Source organism: Microtus pennsylvanicus, chromosome 18, assembly GCF_037038515.1.
Source record: "Microtus pennsylvanicus isolate mMicPen1 chromosome 18, mMicPen1.hap1, whole genome shotgun sequence".
Lineage (NCBI taxonomy): Eukaryota > Metazoa > Chordata > Mammalia > Rodentia > Cricetidae > Microtus > Microtus pennsylvanicus.
This window is the reverse complement of record NC_134596.1, coordinates 28,421,920-28,448,309: the sequence shown is the minus strand read 5'-3', so window position 1 is coordinate 28,448,309 and position 26,390 is coordinate 28,421,920. Positions and strand designations below refer to the sequence as shown.

General features: G+C 47.8%; 2 protein-coding genes across 2 annotated transcripts; both read right to left on the bottom strand.

The window, feature by feature from the left end:
* Positions 1 to 3,801: 3,801 nt before the first annotated feature.
* Ngrn (neugrin, neurite outgrowth associated) lies at positions 3,802 to 8,696 on the bottom strand. Its single transcript, XM_075952268.1, has 3 exons — positions 8,478 to 8,696; positions 7,983 to 8,093; positions 3,802 to 4,703 (listed from the first exon to the last, which is right to left on the bottom strand). Exons 1-3 carry the CDS (start codon positions 8,639 to 8,641, stop codon positions 4,163 to 4,165), a joined length of 816 nt encoding a protein of 271 aa, XP_075808383.1. The 5' UTR covers positions 8,642 to 8,696; the 3' UTR covers positions 3,802 to 4,162.
* Positions 8,697 to 9,371: 675 nt separating this feature from the next.
* On the bottom strand, positions 9,372 to 25,697 carry Ttll13 (tubulin tyrosine ligase like 13). Its single transcript, XM_075952269.1, has 14 exons — positions 24,950 to 25,697; positions 24,216 to 24,256; positions 22,168 to 22,286; positions 19,644 to 19,774; positions 19,080 to 19,236; positions 18,540 to 18,683; positions 17,932 to 18,017; positions 17,382 to 17,613; positions 16,604 to 16,788; positions 13,697 to 13,882; positions 11,521 to 11,701; positions 11,054 to 11,233; positions 10,171 to 10,489; positions 9,372 to 9,787 (listed from the first exon to the last, which is right to left on the bottom strand). The coding sequence occupies exons 1-14, from the start codon at positions 25,204 to 25,206 to the stop codon at positions 9,528 to 9,530; spliced, it is 2,478 nt and encodes an 825-aa protein (XP_075808384.1). The 5' UTR covers positions 25,207 to 25,697; the 3' UTR covers positions 9,372 to 9,527.
* Positions 25,698 to 26,390: the final 693 nt, after the last annotated feature.

The window sequence follows — 26,390 nt, the reverse complement described above, 5'->3', positions numbered from 1 at the left end:
AACCATCTGTAAAGAGGTCTGGCGCCCTCATCTGGCCTTCAGGCATACAGACAGAATATTGTATACATAAATAAATAAATGAATGAATGAATGAATAAATAAATAAATAAATAAATAAATAAATAAATAAATAAATAAATATTAAAAAAAAACAAACAGGCAGTCTGACCTCTTGACAGGTATCTTGTAAATCCCAGACCTTGGGTGGAGACAGGATCAGTTCAAGGCTATTCTGGGCAAGGTGAGACTCTGTCTGAGAAGGAAAGGAGGGAGAAGGTTGAGGTAAGCAGGGAACAGCTCAGTGGATAAAGCTTGATACTAGAGTCAGGATCAGTTCAAGGCTATTCTGGGCAAGGTGAGACTCTGTGTCTGAGAAGGAAAGGAGGGAGAAGGTTGAGGTAAGCAGGGAACAGCTCAGTGGATAAAGCTTGATACTAGAGTTTGGCTCCCCAACACCAACAAAAATGCTAAGTGGTCGTGGCATCCCCTTAGTATCCTCAGCACTCCTTAGCCAGAGGCTGGGGATCCCTCAGGCAAGCTGTCTAGATAGCCTAACCTAATTGCCTAGTTTTGGGTTCAGCAAAAGACCCTGCCTCAAAATATAAGCTGGAGAACTAGCAAGGACTCAGCCTCAATCTCTGGACGCCTCCCACCTCCCAAACCCTGACTCCCTCAGAGCAGGAGCTCATCTGGGGCAATGGCCTCACTTCTCAAAATCAATGGCGAGGGGGAAAGAGGCGAAAGGTGGGACTATTCTAGAATAAAAGGTTTAAGAAATATATTATGAAGGCCAGGCATGGTGACCCCATGGTTTTAACTTACCCAGTACTGGAAGGCAGAGGCAGGGTCTTCTGTGAGTTCAAGACCAGCCTCATCTACACAGCTGCAGTACAGCTGGTGCTAGAGACCCTATCTCTAAATAAATAAAGTTACAGTCAGCTGCAAAAAGGGGAGCGGTCTCAAGCCTCAAGGTTTTGCCTTCTAAACCAATAGGATGAATTTGAGAAGAGGGTGACGCTAGACTGAGTCCCAAATTGCCTATGGGGAATAGAGGAAAGGAATTTCTCATGCTTAGTTTAAAAACTACCATCTTGCACCAAATCAGCATTCCAGCTACTTTTGCCTGTTCTATATGCTGGCATCCCTTTCTGCAGAATGATTTATTAACACGTTTCTTTTTCCCTAGTGGCTTGAATTTGTTATCTTATTCCCCAGAAAGGGTTAAAAGACTTCAAGAACATAACAACAAAATGTACTGTTACTTGATATGAATCCTGTTTGGAAAACAAACCAACTGGAAAAGCCACTTATAAAACAGACTGGGTGGTTCACTCTCCAGCGCCATTAAAATAAATGAATTTAAGTGAAGTTTTAAAAAATAAGTATTTAAAAAAGGCCTGAGCTCATACAGTGCTTCAGTTAATTTGTGTTGACCTCTGCCTGACCTCACTGCATCCTCTCTAGGTTGATGTCTGCTGCACTGAGGGACAGAAGTGCCCTGAGATGCCTTCCTGCCACTTGTTTCGTAATTCAGCAAAGTGTGCCTCTGTGGTGCAGCCATATCCATCCTGCTGTGGTCTGCCAACCCAAGCTGTCGAGTGCCCACTCCTCTGGAGCTGCTTCCTTTCCAGCTCAAGTGAAACCTGAAACGTTTCTTTTTCCAGCACCCATGGCGACTGAGCTCCTAAGTGCAGGACTCCCTCATTCAGTGTGGTGTTCTTCATTGTGTCATCGAAGAGGGTGGCCCCAAAACAGGGACCCATGAAGTCCTATAACCACAGCCCAGTGGATACAGGCCTGTATTCACTGTATTCAACCCCACAGTCCAGTCTCCCAGCCAAGGCTGTTTCCAAAAACTCTTGAGACAACAGGACACAGCAGGAAAGGTCGTTTTGGAAGTTTATGTCCCTTGGCTGAGATCTGGGTGAGATAGCAAACCTAAAAAGTGGTGCTTAGAGCCATAAAAGATTCACTGATTGTTAGAAGTCCTTCAGCCATCTCCTCACTTCACCAATACAGCAGCAGTTAGGAGCTTAGCCAATCTGGTAATAGTTGGGAACACAGTGATGAATGCATAGGTCTCCTGCCTCCATGGGGTCGTCATTCAAAATGAGAGGTGATAGCATTAATTTCTCAAATTACAGGAAATAAGGGTAGGGTCACAGAACATGAAGACAGTTGTGTGGTGGGAGTCTCGTAGTCACTGTATCTGGAGTAAACATAAAATGTAATAATTGTTTCCGGCTGTTATCTAGGTTTCATGATTGATGTTGCTGAAGGCACCTGGACCTTGAAGAAATCATGTAAAGAACAGTGATTATTTTCTATGATTTATAGTTATTTTTCTGAAGGGCTTATTCATCCGTTGCATCTTTGGTCACAAGACTATCCAGGTACACCTGGAGGTCTTCTATCACTGGTTACTGCAACAGTACACAATGTGACTGAAGGTTGCGAGGGTGTGATGGTTTTCTTCAGATAACATGTAGGATAAATCAAAGGGGCTTCTGACATGAGGAACTTGTTGTATCTCAAACGCAACCTTTGTGATCAGCCGCCAATAAATATGGTTCTGAACAGAAGTTTGGGGTTCCGTTCTCAGGAACTATTCCACCTTGCTGCCAGAGAGCCCTATTACATTCTGGGGCAACTCTCCTTCTCTGCCGGGCTGGCGCAACACAGAACACCTGACAGAGCTGCTTTAGCCTGGGTGACTGGGAAAGCCACTAGGGAAATGGCATCAGAAACCTGTAGTCCCAGCTCTTCCAAGGCTGGGGAAAAGAACTGCTGTTTCAGGCCAGCCTGGGCTAGTAAGAAGCTATTTCAAAAACAATGAAGACAGCAGTCAGTGTTATAACTACTGTCATCAACGTTTCAGATAGCTAGACTCTAATAAATAGTAATGTCACATTGGGATGGCCAGGCTTTAAGTGACAACATCACTTATGAGTACCAACGACTCCTCGTTAGTATAGTGGTTAGGATCCCCGCCTGTCACTTATGAGTACCAATTTTAGCTGACCAGGTGTTAGAATGAGGCACAAAGGAAATGTGTTACTGGATTCTTGTTGCTGAAATTCTCATTTCCTACTACAATTATTTATTTATTTATTATTTTTTTTTTTAGTGTTAACTCCTAAAACAACCAGAAATTACGCCACATAGTGCTGTATTGCTAGGATTTTAAAGGCGGCTTGGGTTTAGTCCCAGAACTACCATTTATCAGCAGGCATCATAGGGTCTGTTCATTTGTTCAGGGGCTGAGTTCCCTACACACTCCCATCTTTAAGAAAAGCCTGGCATCTACTGGGCTATCAAATACAGTTTAACTTTAGCATAGTTCGGGGAAATGTGTTAGGGACTCTAAGACTTTAATCTTTGTTTCAAAGCTGCTCTGTTGTTCCCATTCCTAAATGGGTTTCAGAACCCCAGCAATTCAAAATGTCCAAGTTTGGGCTGCCGTGGGAGCTCGTGGCACAGCTCAGCAGGTACAAGCACTTGCTGTCAACCTAAGCCATATTTCCAGGACAGGCATGGTGGAAAGAGAAAACACTGCTACAAGTTGTCTCAGGACATTTGCATGTGCACTGTGGCACACTACAAAATCTAATTTTAAACTTTAAAATATAATTTATCACTGAGGGGAGTGCTGTGCACAGGAGCCTTTTGTTGGGTGGGATTCTTCTCGTGCCATCTACCAAAATTTAATGACAAAGAATACTTTTCCTTTCCACCTTTTCTAGTCCACCACTCACTCCAAAGTTTACAGGAAAATCCCAATCCACAGAGCACCAAGCAACGAACTGCTATGCTTTACTTTATTTTGCACATAAGGAAACCAACTGATTAAACTGTGCGAGAACAGCTAGTGATCAAGAAAGAAATGAGGTCAGGAGGCAGGCTTTCCATTTCCTCCCAACACAGTAACAGACATTCATGACATGTAATTCTTGTTCTCAGCAGAAAGACCAAGCAGTAAGGATGAATGAGTATTTAGATCCGTAGGGTCCAATGGGGCTTACTCCAGAAGTTTGACTCTAGCCAAGTAGCTCCTCCACCCACATCCTAGCCTTAATTTTTCTTCCAAATCGGCAGGAATGCTGGCAACTGCAAATCTACTTGCTCAGCTGCGTGAAGGCATCTCTGAAAGTCAGGCCCAGGCTCAAATTCTGTAGAGAAAGTTCCCATTGCTGTCAAAGAACTCACGTCCCCTCTGTACGACTTTGCTGGTGAAATTCTGATCACGTGGCTCCCCAGCCTTCAGCTCCCCCGGCTTCTCTACACCTGGCACTCTGTCACCATCAGCTCTTCTGGTGGCTTCCGAATCGCTGGTGGTGTGCTTCTCACGCTTTCTCTGATGGCCCGTGGCTGCAGTGGCAGGCAGCAAGCTTTCTCTTTTAGTCCTTTCTTTCTGGCTCTTCTGTGCACCTGCTGTGCTGTGAGTCTGACGTTTAGACAAAACTTCATCCCCTGGCAGCAGCAGGCCAGAAACAGAATGCCCTGCACTGAGTGACTTCACTGCATCTCCAGAAGCCGGAGCGAAACCAGCTTTTATCAAGACCTTCTGATCCTGCTTCAGTTTCTGCTCCAAAGTGGGAACAAACTTACTTTTTAAAATCCTTCTGATAACATCGGTGCTGACATCAAAGCCTTCTGCCAACCTGGGAACCGACCAGGACTCTGCAAATTCCTCATGTAAATACCTATGGAAAAACTGCAGTTTTTCAGATTGCGAGTAAGTCTCCTATGAGAAGAGTTAGAAGTGATAATGCTAGTGACAAATAAGTAAAAGAGTTTGGGGAAGACTGAAGGCAGCCCTTAGACTGTGCCAGTTAATTCTATACTGTGTGCAAACAGCGAAATCCAACATAGAGATGATCTAAAAGGTCAGGAGTAAGCCGGAAAAAGACAAAGGAGAAAGCAAAGATACTGCTTGTAGAGCAAGAAACACGGGAACCATTAACTGAAAAACCAAAAAAAACAAAAAACAAAAAAACACAAAAAAAACTGCATCAGGAAATAGTTTGGCTGACAGCTGTCATTTGCAAGATAATGGGCGGTAAAGAACAAGAACAGGAAACTGGCGAGTTTTACTTCACGACCTGTTTTTCCGTTGAAGCTAAAGGACATTTATTGACTACAGGCAAGGACCTGATAGGGAGGAAGCTGGAAGGTTGGTTAAAAGCTATTTCCCAAGTGGCAGAAAAGTCAGGAATGGTGGCACATATCTTTAAATCCCAACACTCCAGAGGCAGAGGCAAGCCGATCTCTATGAACTTGAGGTCAGCCAGGGCTACATAGACCTTATCTCCAAAGGAAAAAAGGCCTGAGACAATAAAATGTAGAGGACTATTCCTCGGTGGCTGAGTACTTACCCAGTGTGTTTGAGGCTCTGAAGAGGATTCTCAGAACCTTGGGGATGAGGAATAGTACAGGTTCATGGGTATCCAGGAAACAGTACAAAGTCTTTACCCAGCTCTACAGTGCTCTCTTTGTTAATTAGAGTCTTTCTCATACAAATGGAAAAGGGTATATAGTCAACACAGGGCTACTTATTACTATTTATTATAATGCAAATATCTTATTTCTAGTAGATATGCTGCATACTACATATACAAAGCTGTTTACTGGAGAGCTCTTTTTATCTTTAGTATTTCTTTATTTATTTTGGTTTGGAGATAGGGATTCCGTTTAGCCCAGGCTGTCCTTGAACTCATGGAGAGGGCAACCACCCCACTCCTCACCTCCTCCCCAGCTTGGAGAATGCATTGTAAGGTTAAGAATTTAAACACCTTTAACAGAAGACAGGTAAGATAAACTGTGGCTCACTGTGCACCTACTAAAGACTTAAGTAAAACTTTTTTTCCCAGGTCAGGAAGGGAAGGTGGTGGTTCTTGGGACTGACCCCAGGGCTTCATGCCTACTAGATAAATGCTCTGAGCTCCACTCCCGCCCAGGAGCCAGGAGCTCACTACTAAAATGGACAAAGCAAAAGTACACAGTGAGTATAAAAAGAAAAGATTGGAACAGAATTTATAGTATGCAGTTTGTGATTTAAGAAATGAAAACTTGCTGGATGGTGGTGGCACACGCCTTTAATCACAGCACCCAGGAGGCAGAGGCAGGCGGATCTCTGTGAGTTCAAGGCCAGCCTAGTCTATAAATTGAGTTCCCAGGACAGCAAGGGCTACACAGAGAAACCCTGTCCTAGGGGAAAAGCAAAACCACAAAACACAAATAGAGCAAATAATTCTTAATATGCACCGTGTTACCGGTGGAGCAGAGGGAGGGCTAATAGCACCCATCTGTAATCCCAGGATTGAAGAGAGGGCAAAGATCAAGAGTTTCAAGCCAGACTGAACTACACAGTGAAGACTGTCTCAAAAAGCAAAGCAAAACCAAGCAGATGAAAAAACAAAAACCTTAGAAAAAGCAAAAAAGAGGGATTTTAAGATGTAATTCAGTTCGTAGCGGTTTGGTTAAGCATGCATGAGGCCCCAGATCCAATCCTGTGCACTTCATATAAACAGATGTGGTACACATATGTCATCCCAGCACTTAAGAGAGTCAGGAAGGAAGTCATCTCAGCCAAGGAGCACATTCCAGACCAGCCTGGGATAAATGAGACTTTCTCAAATGTTTGTTTTGAGACGAATCTCACTATGCAGTCCTGGCTGCCCTCAAACTCAGAATGTAGGTCACTGGGGCTTTCAGGCAGATTTACCTGCCTCTGTCCCACACCTCCTCCGTAATGGGATTACAGCTATATGCTGGCCAAATCTAGCTAAAACAGGATCTAAAAAAAATTGTGTGTGTGTTCATCTGTAGAGGGTGCATGTATGTGTCTTGGTGCATGGAGGTCAGAGGGCAATCTCTAATGTTGGTCCTCTGATGCCATCTATCCTTTTGAGACAGGGTCTCACTGGCCCGCACCTTTACTGTGGAGGTGACCAACTGGCCTTGCAGCTCCAGGGATGTGCCGTGTCTCGTCTCTGCTTCCCATTTCTCCACTGCTGGAATTACAATTACAATAGCAAGCTACCAACTGAGCTATCGCCCCAGCTCCTAAGAGACCTTAATAGTTAGAAAAAAAAAAAAGGAAATAAGAAAAATTCTTTTAAGACTCCCTTCAGGGGGCTGGAGAGATGGCTCAGTGGTTAAGAGCATTGCCTGCTCTTCCAAAGGTCATGAGTTCAATTCCCAGCAACCACATGGTGGCTCACAACCATCTGTAACGAGGTCTGCTGCCCTCTTCTGGTCTGCAAACACACACAGAAAGAATATTGTATACATAATGAATAAATAAATATTTAAAAAAAAAGACTCCCTTCAAGCAATAGTGGTGGCTCACACACAATGTAATCCTATAATCCTAGCACTTGGCAGAGGCAGGTAGACTGCCAAGAATTCCAGATTCCAGGCTACCCCAGTCTACAGAGTAGCCCTGTCCCCTCCCCAATAAAAAGAAAAAGAAAAAATTGCAAGCGAGTTGGCACATACCTGCACTCTCCCTCCCACACACAGCACTCAGGAGGATAAGGAGTTCAGGACCGTCCTCGACTACAGTGTGCTAGAGGCCAGCCTGGGCTGCATGAGACTGTCAAGAAGAAAGTTTCCTTCCAATACTTGTAAATCACAGTTCTCTTCCAAAGACAACGCACATAAACGCGGAAACTTCCTCTGCAAGATCTCAGTGGGACATAGCGTTCTATTCGGATGTTAGGCGTTTGGGCCTCTACAAATACTAACTTTGTTACAAAACAAAACCCAAAACCACCAACCAACAGTCCATAATGGCAGCGCACTAAACCCGAGCTGGAGATGTAGTTTGGAGGTAGAGCTTTTGGCGGACCATAGGTGAGGTCCTATGTTGACCCCAGCATCACAAAAACCAAAACAATCTAGACGGGCATCTTCTGCTGAAAAGGCAACAAAATTAAAATCCTCAAGAAGAAAACCTCATTTTGAAAACAGAATCTTACCGGATCTGCTCTATGGCTTCCCACGTCAGTGTTCTGGGTGGCGCACCGGGAGCCTCCATTTGCCTTCGAATTTTCTGGAATCGTATTGCATTTTTCTGTCGTTTCAGAGTGCTGGGGGAAAGAACCAACGGCAGAAGCCATGCGTGGAAGGAAGATGGGTGTTTAAAGAGCCTCGGACTACAGCACAGAGAGCCCAGCCCCCTTGTTTGCCCACAAAGGCAGCCCGGCCATATCTGCCAGGTTAAAGCAACTCTCTGTACACCGCCCCAGAAATCTAACACCTTGTCATAAGCATGCCCAACTCTTTGAGCGGGAGATGAAACACATCACTAGCGATGATCCTAGGGGTCCCAGGGGAGCTGACCACTTGCCCCTGCACCCTCAACAACGGGTGAGAAGAAACTAGAGCCTCTGCGGACACGCGGTCGCTGGACGCCCGGAACTGGGGGGCGGGAGGCCTAGCTTCAGGCAGAGGGCCCTCCAAGGAGCCGGTACCTCTCCACCTCCTGGAGCGCCCGCTCCTCCGGCTCCCAGTCGGAATCGGGGTCCGGCTCGCGGCTGAGCGGGCCCGGTCCCGCTACGCCCTGGGTCGCGAACCCACAACGAGCGACAGCAGCCCGGACACGACCGCCGAACCAGAGGCTCAGGGTAAGCGCCATCGCGACCCAAGACAGTCCTCCGCAGCTCGCGACCGGAAGCGAGAGGGCGGGATCGGAAGCAGAACGGAGAACCGGAATGGGACCGTGAGCCTTCAGTTTACCAAAAGGCGGAGGTTGCCCTTGTACTGCCCAGTTGCCCACCCTTTTCTTCTTATTTTGTTTTTGCGGTGTTGGGGAGCCAAGCCAGGTCCTCGTACATGCTAGGCAAATGGTCTCCCTCGCCATTTAAAAGAAAACCAAACATTTTGAGACTGAACTATCCTAGCCTGAGTTCATCATCTTCTTGCCTCAGCTTCCCAAGTAACTGGGATTACAGGGCCGAGCCACCACGCTGGGCTTCCCTACTGTAACTGTGAGAAGAGCTTGCCTCAGACGCGAGGATCGAAAGGAGGTACAGGACGCGCCTGGAAAACGACATAAACTTTAATAAAAAGACGAGTTCATTGCCCAGAGCCGCCCCTCTGGCACAGGCTGCCCAGGCCTGCCTGATTCTGCCACTGTGGCAGGAAGGGCGGACCCTCAGCAATCTTCTGATGGTGACTAAACCGTTCCTTGGGCATTTGACTCCACTGCGAAAGGAACTCCTTGTTGCCCAGTGACCTCCAGCCCCAGGGTTCAGACCCACCGCTTAGCGAGAAACCCAGCCTAAGGCTTGACGAGCAGAGATGCATTCATGCTGGCCTTAGCTCTTCATCTTTTTTTTTTTTTAACCGATTCCCCCAAAGAATCTTAGAATGTTGAAGAATCCTTGGTGTCTTTGGGCTATGCCTTTTGCCAACAAAGGTCCTGGCCAGAGCTTTTCAAACTGGAACTTGGTGGCAGTCTTTCAATGAGCAATGATTGCAGGCCATTTGCTCTTTTGGTTGCGTGCTGGGCGTCCCTTCTTTTACCTGTGTTGGATGATGTTGAGGAGTGGGCTGGAATGCTGCAGCACTGGCGCAGAGGCGGGGCAAAGGGTGATATCCCCAGCCTTGGCTCCTCTGTGTTCAGAGTTTACCATGGAGGGCAAGGTGCAGCATTCGGCCCATGAGTCACTTTGCTGTCTATCGGGCTGGAGAAGACAGCCCTGCTTTGGGGTTAAAGTGGGTGGCACTGATCCTGACAGGGCTCGGTTTATGGCTTCTAGCCTTCTGCTGGCTCGGCCTTCTGCGGTAGAAACATGGATTCCCCACTAAGTTGGGGTACTCATGGAAGAGATGTTCTCACCTCTTTCCCAACTGTGGTCCAATTACACAGAAGAATGGCATCCCACGCTTCCCTCCAGCATCTTTACCACACTGTATTTTAATTAGTCTGTTTACGTGTCCATTTCCCTGTCAACCTCTGTTGAGGACTGACTGGGGCTGTTTCTGCCCTGTCTATCACCAGGGTCACTGGATAGCAGCAAGAAGATAAGCGGGTCCACCGCCTTCCCCCATTGCTACACTACCAGGCGTGCCACTTTTTGTCTTGGGAGCATCCCAGCTGTAATATTCGCTACTGGGAATTCACACCAGTCAAAGTGACCGAAGCTAGTTTTGTATACTTACGGCTAGTGAGCCTGACTCTAGAGCTGGAAAAATACTGCCTCCCAGATTTCTTCATTGACAATGAACAGGCGCCAATGGTTGCTGGATCTCTTATCCAGTTGACGCTCTTGGGCTGCAGATGGTACCGAGAATGCTGTGCAATTGCGGGAGTCATGCTTGACAGTGGCCCTAAGATCCTGGGGATCAATTCATGGGGCCGAAGTGGTTGCAGGAAATGAGGAGGGACCTGTTCTGTGGCAGCCCCTTTCAGGAACACCAAAGGGACCAAATTCACAGGTTGCAGTTCCTGACTGCCCAGCCCGTCCTGGTGAAATCTAGGCTAGAGGAGAAGAGCAGCCCCTTACCATATTTCTTGCAAGGCTGGGTAGAATGTTGGAAGAAATACGTAGCTAAAACATAGAACAATCTCTTCTAGGCCACAGCCACTGTTTAACTAGTTATTCTTTTGGGGTTCAACAAAAACAGAGGGCCCAACAGGTTTGTTACTAGCCCAGGGAATAGTGAAAACGGCAGCTGTTTTGTTGGCCCAAGACTGTTTACTTAGCTCCCATAGAGCCAGGGCATTGGCAGTGCTAGGGTGATTACACAGAAGCCACTGGGCATGTGGTGGTCTTCTTATTTGTCAGTCAGAAGTTGCGGGTTACTATGAAATAGGGATAGAGCACATCTTTTGCCATTGAGAAAGTTGGGAGCTGCACTTTGCTGGGTGGCAATACCAAACCCAAGGGGGCCTGGCAACAGCCATTATGGGACGAACAGACCCTCTCCCAGGCTCCAGTGATAGTTACCATCACATAAACCTCCTTTGGTGTAACCACCACCACGTGTTGGTGTCACTGCCCTTGTTCCCTGGCTTTGTGAGAGGCTTCGCAGGGACCCTCACCCGATACTCATGAAGCTTTCTGTGGCCCCGGTGGCTGGGGTACAGCATGCGGGTGAGCTGCTCTACAATACCCAGGCTTCGGATAAGATTCTCTCTTTGTAACAGGAGCTTCATCCGCTCAAGCTCTTCCTCTTCCACAATGTCCTGAGGCTGCATGGAGTCCATGAGTACTGGGATCAGCTACGAGGCACAGGAGAGATACAGGATGTCCAAGATGAGGCTCACACTGTCAGCAAGGATGGCTGCAGGACCCCTGCCCCGCTCTACTTCTTTCCCTCCCCAGACCCTACTGTAAGGTTCCCTTAGCTGTCCATCCTCTCACCTTCTGTTCCAAAGGGTCAGATTCAATTTACTAGTTAGAGACTCATCTTTCTCAAGCAAGGAGAGGAGAGGATAGTGGGGAGTCCCTTCTCTAGTGGTCCCAATTGAGTTTCGTGTGAAAAGAAAAGAGCCGCAGCCCCTGACACCTCTTTCTCCCGGTTCCGGTTCCTATAAGCCAAGTTGGTGATAAGGCTCCGTGCTCCTGTTCTTGATCGGCTTTTCTCCCCAGCTGATTCACCCTGGTTCTGGTCCTTGCTTTCCTTTCGCTTTTTGGTGCCTGGATTCTCCTGCTGTTCCTGCTTTTGACGAATCTCTTCCAGTTGCTGCCTGACAAGACACAGCAGTTTCAGACACTGGAGAAAGAAGGTGTGGGGAGAAGGGGGTGCGAGAAGGAAAGCAGGATGGGATAATACAAGGAAATTGTGTTGTTGGAACTGATGAGAGAGAGTCCAGGAATCGCACTAAAGGAAAGACTCATTAAGAATCTGTTGGTGAGCTGGGCGGTGGTGGCGCACGCCTTTAATCCCAGCACTCGGGAGGTAGAGGCAGGCGGATCTCTGTGAGTTCGAGGCCAGCCTGGTCTACAAAGGGAGTTCCAGGACAGGCTCCAAAGCTACAGAGAAACCCTGTCTCAAAAAACCAAAAAAAAATAATAATAATAATCTGTTGGTGAGCTGGGAGGACAGCTCTGGCAGTCAAGTCCTTGACCTGAATTCAGGCCTTCTAATCTGTGTAAAACAAAACAAAAAAACAGTCAGGGCTGGGAAGTGGTGGTAGTGGTGCAAGCCTTTTATCCTAGCACTACGAAACTCTGAAGGCTGAACAGGTGGACCTCTGTGAGTTCAAGGCCAGCCTGGTCTACAGAGTGAGACAGAGTGAGTTCCAGGACAGCCAAGGCTACACAGAGAAACCTTGTCATGGAAAAAAAAAAGTTAGGTGTGGTAGCACACCGTGTAGGCAAAAGTAGGCAGGTCCCTGCGATTCTTGATGGCCAGCTAGCCTAGCCTACTTGGTGAGTTTCAGGCCAATGAGAGACTCAAAAACTAAAGTGGGCCAGACACTGTGGTACGTACGCACTTTTAGTCCCAGCATTTGGGAAGCGCAGGCAGGCAAAACTCTATGCTTTTGGGGCCAGCCTCATCTACACAGCAAGTTGCCGGTCAATCAAAACTATATATTGAGACCCAGTTTCACAAACACAAAACTTATGTCCGGTGGTGGTGGCGCACACCTTTAATTCCAGCAGTCAGGAGGCAGAGGCAGGTGGATCTATGCAAGTTTGTGGCCTGCCTGGTCTACAGAGAGAGTGCCAGAATAGGCTCCAGAGTTACACAGAGAAACCCTGTCACATGAGAAAAACAACAACAGCATAATAATAATAATAATAATAATAAAGAATAAAAACAAAGTGGGACTGGCAGGATGGCTCGGCTGGTTGGCAAAGGTGCTTACCTGCAACCACCAAACCTGACCACCTGAATTATGATGCTGGAACCCACATGCTCGAAGGAGACAACTGACCCCTGAAAGTTCACTTCACTTCCACATGTGCACCATGGTATACGTACACACGCACATGTACACATGTCCATACGTACATACAAAAATAAGTAAATGTGATCTTTACATATGTAAAGACGCATCAACAAGATGAACAGCTAGGGACAACATCCAAGGTTGTCCTCTGGCCTCTACATGCATGTATGTGCGTACACACACATCATACTTTCAAGTGAAGGCATGCACGTATGTGCGTACACACACATCATACATTCAAGTGAAGGCATGCACGTATGTGCGTACACACACATCATACATTCAAGTGAAGAAGGCATGCATGTATGTGCGTACACACACATCATACATTCAAGTGAAGAAGGCATGCACGTATGTGCGTACACACACATCATACATTCAAGTGAAGAAGGCATGCATGTATGTGCGTACACACACATCATACATTCAAGTGAAGAAGGCATGCATGTATGTGCGTACACACACATCATACATTCAAGTGAAGGCATGCACGTATGTGCGTACACACACATCATACATTCAAGTGAAGGCATGCACATATGTGCGTACACACACATCATACATTCAAGTGAAGAAGGCATGCATGTATGTGCGTACACACACATCATACATTCAAGTGAAGAAGGCATGCATGTATGTGCCTGGACACGGAGAGAACCTGTTAGAATTTTTTGCTCTATTTCTCCTTTCTCAAGTATGTGGCTTCCTCTTGCCCTGCTGGGGAGCAGTTTAACTTCAGGATTTGTACCCAACCCACCTGTACAAAGGAAAATGCAGCCAAGGTACCTGGCACACTCCTCTCTGGCCTTGGAGGCAGCAGTCTCCTGGAAGAGAGAGCCATTGTGCTTGAAGAAGGGTGCATATTTCTCTGAGTCAGGCCCAGGGTAGATCCGCCGGTAGCCCCCTAGGTGGGAATCTTCATATCGTTCCTGGTCCTGCATGGCAGCCTGGGATGACTCAATCTGTTCTCGCCTATAGGAACCAAGCTCAGGGAAGTCAGAGAAGGGCTGTGAAAATGCCCCAGAGAGAGAAGAATATTGGCTCAGGCTTTCAAAACCTCCTAATGCTGCCTAGTCTTCCTGAGACCCCTGCTTGTGTAGGGAAGGATCTAAGCTCATGGCCAGCCCCACCATGTACGTAATTGTCAAATTAGGTCTGGTTTCCAGAATTCTGATTCTCATCCTAAGTACAGAGTGATCTATTCATAAGCAAACAATCTAGTTACCACAGTCTTTCGGGTTCCTAATTGTAAGAGTAATACCCATTTGTCACAGAAAATGTAAAAAAATAAAAAAGATTAAACTAGATGTGCTGCGGGTTTATAATCCTAACACTGGGAAGGCAGAGGCAGGAGGAGCTAGAGTTCAAATCCAGCCTCAGCTCCTTAGTGAGACCAAAGCCAGCTAGCCGGCCTCATGCTTATACCGGGAGGCACACACTTCATTCCTAGACTGTAAAAAAGAAAAAAAACTTGTGTTTTTAACATTTGTTTGGTTCATTTGCTTGAGAAAAGATCTTGTTAAGTGGCTCAAGCCAGCCTTGATCTTATAACCCTCCTGAATCTCCCTCCTAAGTGCTGGGAATGTCCTGTACCATGACACCAGGATTCTTTTGATTCTTTAGTACAGTATTTTCCCACACATTTTCCCCACTAAAGACATGATCCATTCAGATGTGCCCCCCAATCTTTTGGGATTCTTTGGGGTGCTCACAATTATCCCTCACCCCCATTCACCACCAAACATTTGAGCACCTGCTATGCACCTAAGGCTATTTCAAGGAATCAAATACACTTTGCCTCTGTACATCAAAATGCAAACAGAGAAAAACAATGGTATTCTCCAGATTAATTCAATTTTATGTCTCATGAACAAAAATACAATTTCAGTATTAGCAACCAGTTGTCATGTTTGTAACCTATTTTATAGTGAAGATAAAGGGTGACCAAGAATAAATCTACTAAACAACTGAACTGTTCCTGTGTATCATTATTACAGGGACTCTCAGGAATCGGTCTCTAGATGAGCTTGAGAGAAAGCAAACCAGTTTCCCCGCAAGGTTCGTTCACGTCGTGGAGGAGGGGATGGAAAGAGCATGGAGCTAGAGGTGAGGACACAGACAACACGATTCAGACTCAGTGGGTTATTAAAAAAAGAAGCTCGGCGGCTGGAGAGATGGCGCAGAGGTTTAAGAGCATTGCCTGCTCTTCCAAAGGTCCTGTGTTCAATTCCCAGCAACCACATGGTGGCTTACAACCGTCTGTAATGGGGTCTGGTGCCCTCTTCTGGCCTGCAGGCATACACATAGACAGAATATTGTATACATAATAAATAAATATTTTTTAAAAAAAGAAGTTCGGAGGGTCAATCTGGGAGGGGTTGGGGTTGCAGTGGGGGGATGGATTTGATCAAAATATATTGTATGCATGTTTGAAACTCTGAAGAATAAATAAAAATAGTAAAAAAAAAAACATCCGGGAGTTATGGCGCATCATTGGTTCAAGGCCTACCTGGGCTACTGTATATAGCAAGAACATGTGTCAAAAAATAAGTAACAGAACCAAACAGGCCCAACCAGCTAATCATACTACATGCATACATACAGTTCCCTACAAGCCTAGTGAAGAAAGCTACAGAAAGTGACTTATTTAACACTCTGGGTAGACAAGGAGGAAATAGTTTGTATAAACACATTTAGACTTTTTTTAATATTTATTTTTACGTGTATGGATGTTTTACCTGCCTGTATGACTGTGCACCGTGTATGTGCAGTGCCCACAGAGGAAGGGGTCAGAGCCTTTAGGATTGGAGTTACAGATGATTTCAATCTACCATCTGGGTGCTGGGAGTTGAACTCAGGTCCTTTGGAATGGCAGTCAGAGGGCTTCTTAACTGCTGAGCCATCTCTCCAGCCCCACTTTAGACTTTGAAATGCTTGTACAAGTATGAACAATACAATAGTGGCGTGGGTCAGCTGAAAACCATTTGCTGCAGGAAAGGGGCATGAAAAAGACCACTCCATGTATTTTTTAAAATATGTCTGTACAATATGTAGTGTAGTATCTATGCAAAAAAAAGTTTTTAAAAGCTAATCAGCTCCTTACAGACTTCTCCCTTTCTCAAGAAAGTAATAATAAAGAAGTTAAGTTGCACAGCTAAACGCCTACCAGGACCTGCGAGGTAGCTCAGTGGGTAGTCACTAATGAGAAGAAGCCTAAGGACCCAAGTTCAATTCCCATAACCCAACATGGTGGAAGGCAAGAACCAACTACCACATGTTGTCCTCTGACCACAGGTCTGGCGTGGCACAGTGCAGAAACACACACACAAAATAAGCACATACTATATTAATTAATTTATTTATTTACTTATTTGTTATATATACAATATTCTGTCTGTGTGTATGTCTGCAGGCCAGAAGAGGGCACCAAACCTCATTACAGGTGGTTGTGAGCCACCATGTGGTTGCCGGGAATTGAACTCAGGACCTTTGGAAGAACAGGCAATGCTCTTAACCACTGAGCCATCTCTCCAGCCCCCAATACTATATTAATTTAAAGATAAACTGGACACGGGGCACACACCTTTAATCCCAGCAACTGGGAGTTTGAAACCAACCTGGTCTGCACATTGAGCTCCAGGCCAGGCAGAGACCTGTCTGAAATAAACAAATATCTATCGGGTATGGGCACACCTGGCTTCTCGTGGCTGTTGGTGACACGGGAAAAGCCGCTCCTTGACTCGTCGCTTGTCTTCTTCAATCACCTTCTTCTTGTCACAGCCCCGGAGGTTGACAAGGTTCATAGCATCACAGAGAAGTGCATCTTTCACCTCTCGGTCCAGGCGGGAGTCTGTGGTGAAGCTTGGGGAGTGGTTGACCTGCCGAGAGGAGTCCTTATTGCCCCTTTCCCAGACCACCTGAGTAGGTGGCGGTCTCTCGCAGGTCTAACTGGGGGACTGGGGAGACACAGCTCCCTCCTGTGGCCTGAGCTAACCACTGAGGTGTGGCCTGACCCTTCTATGGGCTAGGAAGAGAAAACCAGACAACTGGACTCCAGATACAGGGTTCTGAAGGACAAGACTCACTCAACCAACTGGGAAATCCGGACTATGGATTGCTGTGTTTGCTTGCTTGCTTTTTTTTTCCCCTTGGGTTTTTAAGACTAGATCTCACTGAATCCAGGCTAGCCTCAGATTCACTATGTAGCCGAGACTCATTCTGAAATCCTCCTCCTCCTTCCTCTACTTCTCAAGTTCCAAGATTATAGGCATGTACCACCATGCCCAGTCTGAATTACTATTGTCGAGGTCAGAGGCCACCAGTGTTTGTCTCAGCAAATGGTAGAAGTCATGCTTTCTGGTTCTTGCCCACCCTGAGACTTCTGCCTCCCCATCCTCCTATTCTACCATGTCAGTGCACTCCTTCCCGGGTGAGGCCTCTGACTTTGGCAAGTCGAGGAGAGAAATCTTACCTCGAGAAGCCAGGGCTTGAGCTTGTGGTCCAGTAAGATGTCAAAACCCAGGATCTCAAAGCAGGCACATGTACCTCCACACAGATATTGGGGGAAACAGGTTCGGTAGTTGTGGCGAAGAACAGAGTGGGCTGAGATGATGGTTTTGATGATGATGTCCTCGATGTCCCCCCACAGCTCTCGGGGGTCATAGCTGTGCTCTCGCAGCCAGGCATTGAGTGTCGACAGCTTCCTATGAGGCCCAGTGCTCAGAGGAAGACCAAGTTCCATGCCAGCAGGGCCTGGCTGCAGGCAGGCACGAGGCTCCCTGGCGTTAACCCCAATTCCATGCCTGGGACCCTGGGCTTCAAAGGGTTGCTAGCAGCTGGGGGCGAGGATTAGTTATCAGGGCTGTAGGTTGCTGAGTCTGTGCCTAGAGCTCAGACATAGGACTAGGGACTTAAAAAGCAGAGACTCCTAAGAAATCAACTCCCCAAGAGCCAGCTTCCGTGGGCTCCTGACACTGTGGGGCTAAAGGCAGAGGAAGCAAGGGAAACAGAATAGGGGATACCTCTTACTGCCCACAGCATCGTCTCGGACAAAGTTCTCATTGTGTTTATTGATGGCGTAGTTGGTCAGGTGCATGCAGACATCCTCCTGCAAAGTGAATGGCCCTGGATCTGCTCACACTGCCTCCATGCGGCCTCTCCCGCCCTTTGGTGCTTCTTACTATCTACTGCTCTGCCCCAAGACTGCTCATCTCCTGGTGCTCTTTACCAGGGACTGTCCTGTATGATCCCGGGAAAGAGGCTGTGCTGGGTAACTTCAGAAAGAACCTTTCGGCCAGGGGATGGTGTCGCACGCCTTTAATCCCAGCACTGGGGAGGCAGAGGCAGGAGGATCTCTGTGAGTTTGAGGCCAGCCTGGTCTACAGAGCGAGTTCCAGGACAGGCTCTAAAACTATACAGAGGAGGTCTGTCTTGAAAAACAAAAACAGAAAACAAAAAAAGAACCTTTCCTCAGTCGCCACCCAACAAGAGCTCCCCCAGGTGCTATGGCTCTCAATGGCTTCCTTCCTTGGTCTTGGCTGCCAATGGCACACTTTTCTACCAAGCTTGTCCCTAGAACCAAGGCACTCATGGCAAGAGAAGAGAAGAGGGTACCACCCTGTCTCCTCACCAGGTTGTTATGGCTAGGTTCCACATACGGCATGGTGGCAAAACGGGCCAGGCCTTCCTCATACATGAAGATCCGGAGAGGGTCACAGGAAGTGATCAGAACATAGATTCGCATGTCAAACTTGAAGCCATCAATGAGGAAGGGCTAAGAGCGTGCAAACCCAGAGGGGAGACTAATGAACTTCTGAAGTGCTTATCACATGCAATATATGGTTATTACAGGTGCTTCCAACACGTAACACACTGAGTCCTCACAGTAATCAGATAAAGTAGTTACTGTGGCTATTCTCACTTAACAGTGAGGAAACAGCACCAAGGAAAGGGCCAGATAACTGCTCAAGACTCAAGATCCTATGTCTGGGAATTGGGGGAGCTGTGAGTCAAATCCAGGCTGGCTAGCTCTGAACAATGGCTCTAGTCTGTAAGACAACAAGGGCAACAGAGAGGGCAGGAGCCTAGGCTTGACTTCCGCCCTGATGTACCAGGGATAAGGCATGCTAGTGCAGGGGGAAAGGCCTGGGGGTTCCGAGGTGGCCTTCACCTTGGTGATGTACTGCTGGCAGATCATATGCTCTCCTGGCTTGATTTCCTTGGGGGTTCTGGTGATAAAGATGCCACGGCCCTGACAGCCGCTATCTGGCTTGCAGATATAAGTGCGGGTTTTCCGCTGACGACCGAAGGCCTGGAAGTCCCCATAGCTACATGCAGAGAGAGGCCGGTCAAAGGGTTTCTGTGCATCCTGTCTGTCCTGGACCCCCATGGCCATCTTCTTGTTATCTATTTCCAGGCTCTTCTTGGAGCACTTAGACTTGGACCCACTTCTGCTTTGGTGAACTGAAACTTTCTTTTCTTTTCTTTTTTCCTTTTTGAGACAGTCTCTCTTTGTAGCCCTGGCTAGCCTGTACTGGCTAAGTAGACCAGGCTAGACTCAAACACTGAAATCCACCTGCCTCTCTCACCCGAGCATTGGGATTAAAGGCGTGCGCCACCACTCCCAGTCAGCTGAATCTGTCTTGGTCCAGTTCCAACCCTCTTAAACACATCTGGGTCACAAGACCACAGAGAGGGACTCTTTACCCTGCCCCCAGGGTCTCGGCTCACTCACTCTGCAGGGAGACACCAGGTTCTCGGGAAGATGTTGTACTCGGTTGGATAGAGCTTCTGCATGCGGTTGAGGTTCCGAGCCAGCAGATCTTTGCGGCAGATCTCCGTCATGCCAGGGAAGTGGTTGATTTTCTGAAACAGAGTCAGTGGGTTATACTGCCCCTGCGTGGCAGCTCCTGGGACCTGGACATCCCACAAAGCCATAGAAAGATTGGGAAGAAAAGGAATAAGTCCCAGTGGAAGGAAGCATTGTATTTAGTCAGCAAGGGTGAAACAGGAAGCTTCCGTTAAGGCAGGCTGGAAGTCACTCCATGTCTCCCCCCAGTACATGTCTACACCACGGCTGAGAAAGGCAGAATTGCTGGACACGGGTGGACTAGCCAGGACCTTTGTGCCCTCCGGTCACCTCCTCGCTCAGTCCTGTCTGGAGATAAGGCTCCGTGATGGGGCCTTTGAGTAGTGGGCATGAGGTCCTAGGTTCAGTCTCCAGCAACACACACACACACACACACACACACACACACACAAACACACACACACTGACATTTTAATAGAAGAATAATGAATGATACGTGATAGCACAAAGAAATAAGGAAACATTTCCTTGAAGATTTGAAAACACCAAGGAGAAAAGGAACTAAGAAGACTATCGGGAATGCACCCCACAGCACCCGGAGACCACACAGTATGGATGGGGTGTCTGATGGAGGCCCTAAGCTGTTCTGCTCTGCAGGAATGGAAGGTGGAAGTGAAAGATAGGCGAGCGCATTCAACTGGTGTTCTCAGTTACTAGCTATGCTGACTCTGTGTTCTGAGCCTTCCTGTCCTCTTTTTAACAAACTGCTACCTGCCACTCAGGGATGTTAAGAATTTAGTGAAGAAGCAATATAAAACTGCCTCGCAGTATCTGACCAATACATAGGAGTCCTCTGTGAAAGCGATTACTGTTAATCCGCCATCTTCATCTGACAGCTGTTCCCTGCAGTTGTGGCTTCTCCAAAACCCACAGTTCCTCTCTTCTGCTTCCTCCCTTAAGACTAGGTTGGGATAAGTTCCAGTGTCCTGGGCCCCCCTTCTGGAGTCCCTTAAAGAAGTCCACAGACACTTTTTAATGAGTCATGTGCTGCATAACCACATTTCAGATAAAGACAGACTTGAGACCCGATGGTGCTCCTAGAGAACCCCATCATCTAGCGACTGGGCGGACATCTGTCGTCTGCACTCATGATGTTCCCACGATGAAATCGCCTCCCAACCTGTTCCTCGCAGGAGTCCTCACCCCTAAGCTGCACACAACTTCACCAGACATGATGAAACTCTGTCTTCTTGTTGTTGTTGTGCTGAGCCAGGGTCTTGATATATAACCCAAGGTGTATGGCCTCAAATACCTCATCCTCTTGACTAGCTGCGGACTTCTGGGATTACAGACAGTCCTGTGCCACCATACTATGCCCAGCCCCATGTGTACAGTTACTGGCTGGCTCTCTCTCCTGGCCCCCTTCTCTGTCGGCAGTGTGTGTGTGTTTTTCTTTTCTTTTTCTTTTTTTCTTTTAAGACTGGATTGTACTTAAGCTAGCCTTGATCTCCTCCTTGAGCCTTGTTTCCACCTCCCAAGGGCTGGGACCACTGGTGTCTATCACCACACTTGGCTCTTCCACGCTACCTGTCACCCATGCTTGGCTCTTCCACGCTCTCTTGATAGATGTGTGACGCTAAGCTGCTTAGATACGAAACCATCCATCTGACCTAACCATTATCTCCCTCCCCGCCTTTTCTTTTTAAATATTTATTTATTTATTATGTATACAACATTCTGTCTGTGTGTGTGTGCCTGCAGGCCAGAAGAGGGCATCAGACCTCATTACAGATGGTTGTGAGCCACCATGTGGTTGCTGGGAATTGAACTCATGACCTTTGGAAGAGCAGGCAATGCTCTTAACCACTGAGCCATCTCTCCAGCCCCGCCTTTTCTTTTTAGATCCTGAAAATCAAACTTAGTGCCTTCTGCACACCACAGAGCACTGAGGTACATCCCTAGGCTTCTGCTCTTAGCCCTGAAGCAGCTTTCAAGATGGGCACCCCTGCTCTCAGTGAGGCAGAGATGGGCACCCCTGCTTTCAGTGAAGCAGAGATGGGCACCCCTGCTCTCAGTGAAGCAAAGATGGGCACCCCTGCTCTCAGTGAGGCAGAGATGGGCACCCCTGCTTTCAGTGAAGCAGAGATGGGCACCCCTGCTCTCAGTGAAGCAAAGATGGGCACCCCTGCTCTCAGTGAGGCAGGCAGCCTCGTCAGATGCTACCAGTCAGAACAAGCAATGTGACAGTGATGGGCCCACCCACCGCCTACTTCAGGTAACAGAAGCTCCAGAGAGCCAAGAAAAGAATAATTTTATTGGAGCTGAAGACCTGGGGGTGGCCTCCCTGTCTGTATAAGAAAGGTGCAGCAATGGGAAGAGGAAGTCTCCCAGTGCAAGGGCGGACGGGGTGGGAATGCTCATTTTGGATGCTGGGCCAGGACATTGGTACCTGAAACCTCTTCATGTCCATGACTCGTTCCAGTGAGACAGAGCAGTCTGTCCAGTACACAGTCCACTCTTCATCCTCCCCCACTTCCTTCAGGCCACACATTTGGGCTGCCCGGCGCACTGTAGAGACAGGGAGATCAATGCTGCCAGCCTGGGTACCAGTCATGAGCCCTGGGACTCTAGCTGGGCTGAAGAAGGAACAGACCTGACCAAAGAGCAGATTGTAAAGGCATGTGGTTCTTACCCCAGCATCTTAGTTACCAGGCTGCAATCGCAAGTTCATGAGGCTAGCAGAGAAAACAAGAGCCAGACCTCTGCTGCTCTGGGTCAGGACCATGTGGATATACAGCTGACCCTAGGTTGGATGGAGCACACTGGCACCTAAGACTCTGAGTGGCTCTTTGTACAGATGTCAGAAGAGGAGAACGATGAAAACCCTGACCTGGCTGGGTTATTACTTTTGATTGCTAAGCCCCTTGAGAGCCTCTCAAGGGAAAAAACGCGGTTTTCATTATTGTGGTGTTGGAGATTAAACCTAGGACTTTGTTGTTGTTGTTGTTGTTTTGTTTTTTGAGACGAGGTTTCTTTGTAGCTCTAGAGCCTGTCCTGGAACTTGCTTTATAGACCATGCTGGCCTCGAACTCAAAAAAGATCTTCCTGCCCCTGCCTCCCGAGAGCTGGGATTAAAGGCGTGCACCACCACCGCCTCGCAAACCTAGGACTTTTTGCATGGTAGGCAGGTCCTTTACCATTGAGCTATGTTCTCAACTTTCAAAAGCTGCTGTTGTTGTTCTTATTGTTAGGATATTCATTATTGGGGCTGGAGAGATGGCTCAGAGGTTAAGAGCACTGACTGTTCTTCCAGAGGTCCTGAGTTCATTTCCCAGCAACCACATGGTGGCTCACAGCTATCTGTAATGAGATCTGGTGCCCTCTTCTGGCCAGCAGGCATACATGGAAGCAGAATGTTGCTTACATAATAAATAAATACATCTTTAAAAAAAAAGATATTCATTATTTTGCTGAGCAGTGGTGGCACACACCTTTAATCCCAGCACTCAGGAGGCAGAGGCAGGTGGATCTCTGGGAGTTCGAGGCCAGGCTGGTCTACAGAGCAAGTTCCAGGACAGCCAGGCTACACAGAGAAACCCCGTCTCGAAAACAAAACAAAACAACAACAAAAAAGATTTTTGTTGTTTTTAATCACGTGTATGTGTGTGGGTACACGTGGGTCAGGCCATGCATGTGGAGGTCGGAAGATGATTAGCAAGGGTCTCCCTCTGCCATGTGGGTCCCCAGAGACTAAACTTGGGTTGCCAGCCATATGGACAAGCGTGCATGTGTAAGAGAGCTCTCTCTAGCCCCAAAAGCAGCTTTAACTTTTCTTTATGCTCCTTATTTGAAGGGAAGAACAATGTGACATTTCGTCAAATTTTTTCTTTTTTCTTTCTTTCTTTATTTTTTTTTTTGCTGGTTACGTAACCAAAGATAACCTTGAACTTCTGATCCATTTGACTCTATCTTCCAAATGCTGGGATTATAAGCATAAGCTACCAGGACCAGTTTGATGGGGTGTTGAGGATCAAACCCAAGGCTTCATGCATGCTAGACAAGTATTCTACCAATGAGCTATATTCTTAGCAACCTTTTTATTTTAGTTTTTACTTGGGGGAGGGCAGGGTTTCACTATGTAGCCTTGGCTGTCACTTGCTATGTAGGTCAGACTGGCCTAGAACTCAAGAGATCTGCCAGCCTCTGATCTGCAAGTGCCTGGCTTGTGGGTTTTTTTTTTTTTTTTGTGTGTGTGTGTGTGTGTGTGTGTTCAGTTTTGCAAGCTAACTGTGGAGATACCTTCCCTACCAGTGTGACAAGCTGCTATAGCGACATTTCAGCTGCCAGGAGCTAAGCCTGGGGACGCCCAGGAACCTCGGTGTAGGTAGTAGGCCACCTAGGCAAGAGCCAGGGGCTGGGAGAATGGCTGTGGCTGTCCCAGGAAGAAGAACAACCCCTCTTGCACACACAGCTGTGGAAGATGGGGCCGGCGCTTACCACTCTCATACTTGCAGTTGGTCAGGTTGATGGCCAGGGGTCTAAAATGAAGGAGAACAGAAATCAGGCAGAGCGGGAGGGCAGGGGAGGCTCCAGGCTGCCGGGAGCTCAGGTGAAGAAACAGCTAACAAATGTATAATATAAATTCATTTTCTCTAGCAACATCTTAAATACCAAACCAACATGCCAAATCACCAAGCTGGACAGACCCAAATGGTTCTGATTATTTTTTTCCTGTTGCAGCAAAGATTAATACCACTCCAGTCTTTCATTTCAAGAGGGTGTTTCTCTGTGTAGCCCTGGCTGTCCTGGAATTTGCTCTGTAGACCAGGCTGGCCTGGGACTCAGAGATCAGCCTGCCCCTGAGTGCTGGGATCAAAGGCATATACCACCATGACCAGCTCCCCCCCCCCTTTTTGATGAGCATTGGGAATTCAAACTCAGGCCTTTGGTGATGCACACTAGGCTCTCTTCCCTATTGAGCCATCACTTCAGCCCATTGCTATATGGTTTTCTAATCAGGGTCCCAAAATGGCCCGGAATGAATAGTAATTCTTTTGTCTCAGCCTTCCTATTGCTGGGATTATTGATGGACGCGCACCACAACCTGGTTCTCCTCCGGTCTCCCAAAGGCTAACGTGAAAAGCTTATATCCCATCATTCTCCCCTACCAAATGGTGGCCAAGGGGTGACTCTCTAGAGCGAGACCTCTTAGGGGTCTAGGGGAAAGTTACCTTCGTTTCCGCTTTCTCTTTCTTCTCCCAACTTCCAAATCATCTGTGTCTGTTGCACTTAGGATTTTCTTTGGAATTTTCTTGGCTATAACAGATAAGGTAATCCCATTCTCAAGCTCTTTATAGTCAGCTTTTGCAAGTGCCTGCTGGGAAGAGTTAGGGGTGGTAGCTTCCTCTCTAACACACTCTTCCTCAGACTCTTCTTCCTCAACATAGTCTTCCTCAGATTCACTGTTCTTACAGGTACTGGGCTCCATCCTCTTAGATTCTAAGGGGAAAGGTATGGGAATGAAATATTTATCAGACCTCCTTCCAGGCCCAGGAAGTCCTGCAGGAATTCATCCAGAGACCCTTTATGAAGCTAGAAGAAAATGTTGCTCTTTCAGACCAATGTAGACTAGGTTGTTTCCAAGTACAGGGCTGTGGGAAGCACGGGATGTGGAGGATGTAAGCCCTGAACTAAAAGACCCCATCATCCAGGACTACCTCGGGCCATACGACAAACTGACATGCATGCAGAACAGAGCAGGCAGAAGCTACGACCGCGGCTGTTTTGTTTCCTGAATAGAAAGAGAGGTGGCTGACAGAACTGGAGGACTCTTTGCTTTAAAATACCCCTGATGATCAAAAGTTCTTGGGCCGGCCCTTTCCCTAGGCCAGGATTCAGTTTCCCTATGTGAACACGTCAGGGTCGGGCATCTCATGGCTGAGACCCTTTGGGCTCTGATAGAGGAAAGGAATCCCACGGCAGACACTGCCCACCCGAGGTTTCGAGGAGAGCTCAGGGGCTGCTGGAGCTGCCCCTAGCAGCCCAGGGTTGGACTCAGCTGGTCGCTCATGGCCGACCCTCGCCCGCTGCGGCTCTTCCTGGGCGTTGCTGGACGTCGGGGACCGTCTCTTCGTTCCACAGGACTGTCTGTCCCCGCCGTCGCGAGGGGGAGCCCGCTCCCCCTCGGGGTTAACTCCTAGCTCCGAGATCCTGGCGGCGGCGGCGCCTCCTTAAGCAAGCCGACGGCCGCCGCCGCCGCCGTCGCTATGGACACGAAGGCGAACCCTATTGGAGTAGCGTTCTGGGGGCGTGGCCTTCCCGGGAACCACACCCACTCTGGTGCCAGTCGAAGCCATCTTGGCCCCGGGTTGTCTGGTTTTGCCGGGTGCAGCTGGAGATCAGAGTGCAGAAGAGCCCGTGATCAACCAAGAGGGATTCTTCCAATGTTTTATAGGACTTGTAGTCCTCCTGCACTGACGCGGGTGGGCGCTTTCTCCATCCACCTTTCCTGCAATCCGATGGACAAGGCAAACAAGTCTCTTCTTTGGGACAAATGCCTGCTTGTGCTTCTTCTGCATTTTAGAAATGGTGATATGGGGCTGGAAAGCTGGCTCAGCGGTTAAGAGCAGTGGCCATTCTTCCAGAGGTCTTGAGTTCAATTCCCAGCAACCA

Excerpts from the sequence above, each read along its gene's own strand:
- Ngrn (XM_075952268.1), bottom strand. The coding sequence starts at position 8,641 with ATGGCGCTTACCCTGAGCCTCTGGTTCGGCGGTCGTGTCCGGGCTGCT. Across the intron at positions 8,094-8,477 it reads GCGCTCCAGGAGGTGGAGAG|CACTCTGAAACGACAGAAAA; the intron begins GTACCGGCTCCT and ends TCTTTCCCCCAG. Across the intron at positions 4,704-7,982 it reads GAAGCCATAGAGCAGATCCG|GTATTTACATGAGGAATTTG; the intron begins GTAAGATTCTGT and ends GTTTTTCCATAG.
- Ttll13 (XM_075952269.1), bottom strand. The coding sequence starts at position 25,206 with ATGGAGCCCAGTACCTGTAAGAACAGTGAATCTGAGGAAGACTATGTT. Across the intron at positions 18,018-18,539 it reads AACCTAGCCATAACAACCTG|GAGGATGTCTGCATGCACCT; the intron begins GTGAGGAGACAG and ends TTCACTTTGCAG. Across the intron at positions 17,614-17,931 it reads GATGCTGTGGGCAGTAAGAG|GAAGCTGTCGACACTCAATG; the intron begins GTATCCCCTATT and ends TGGGCCTCATAG.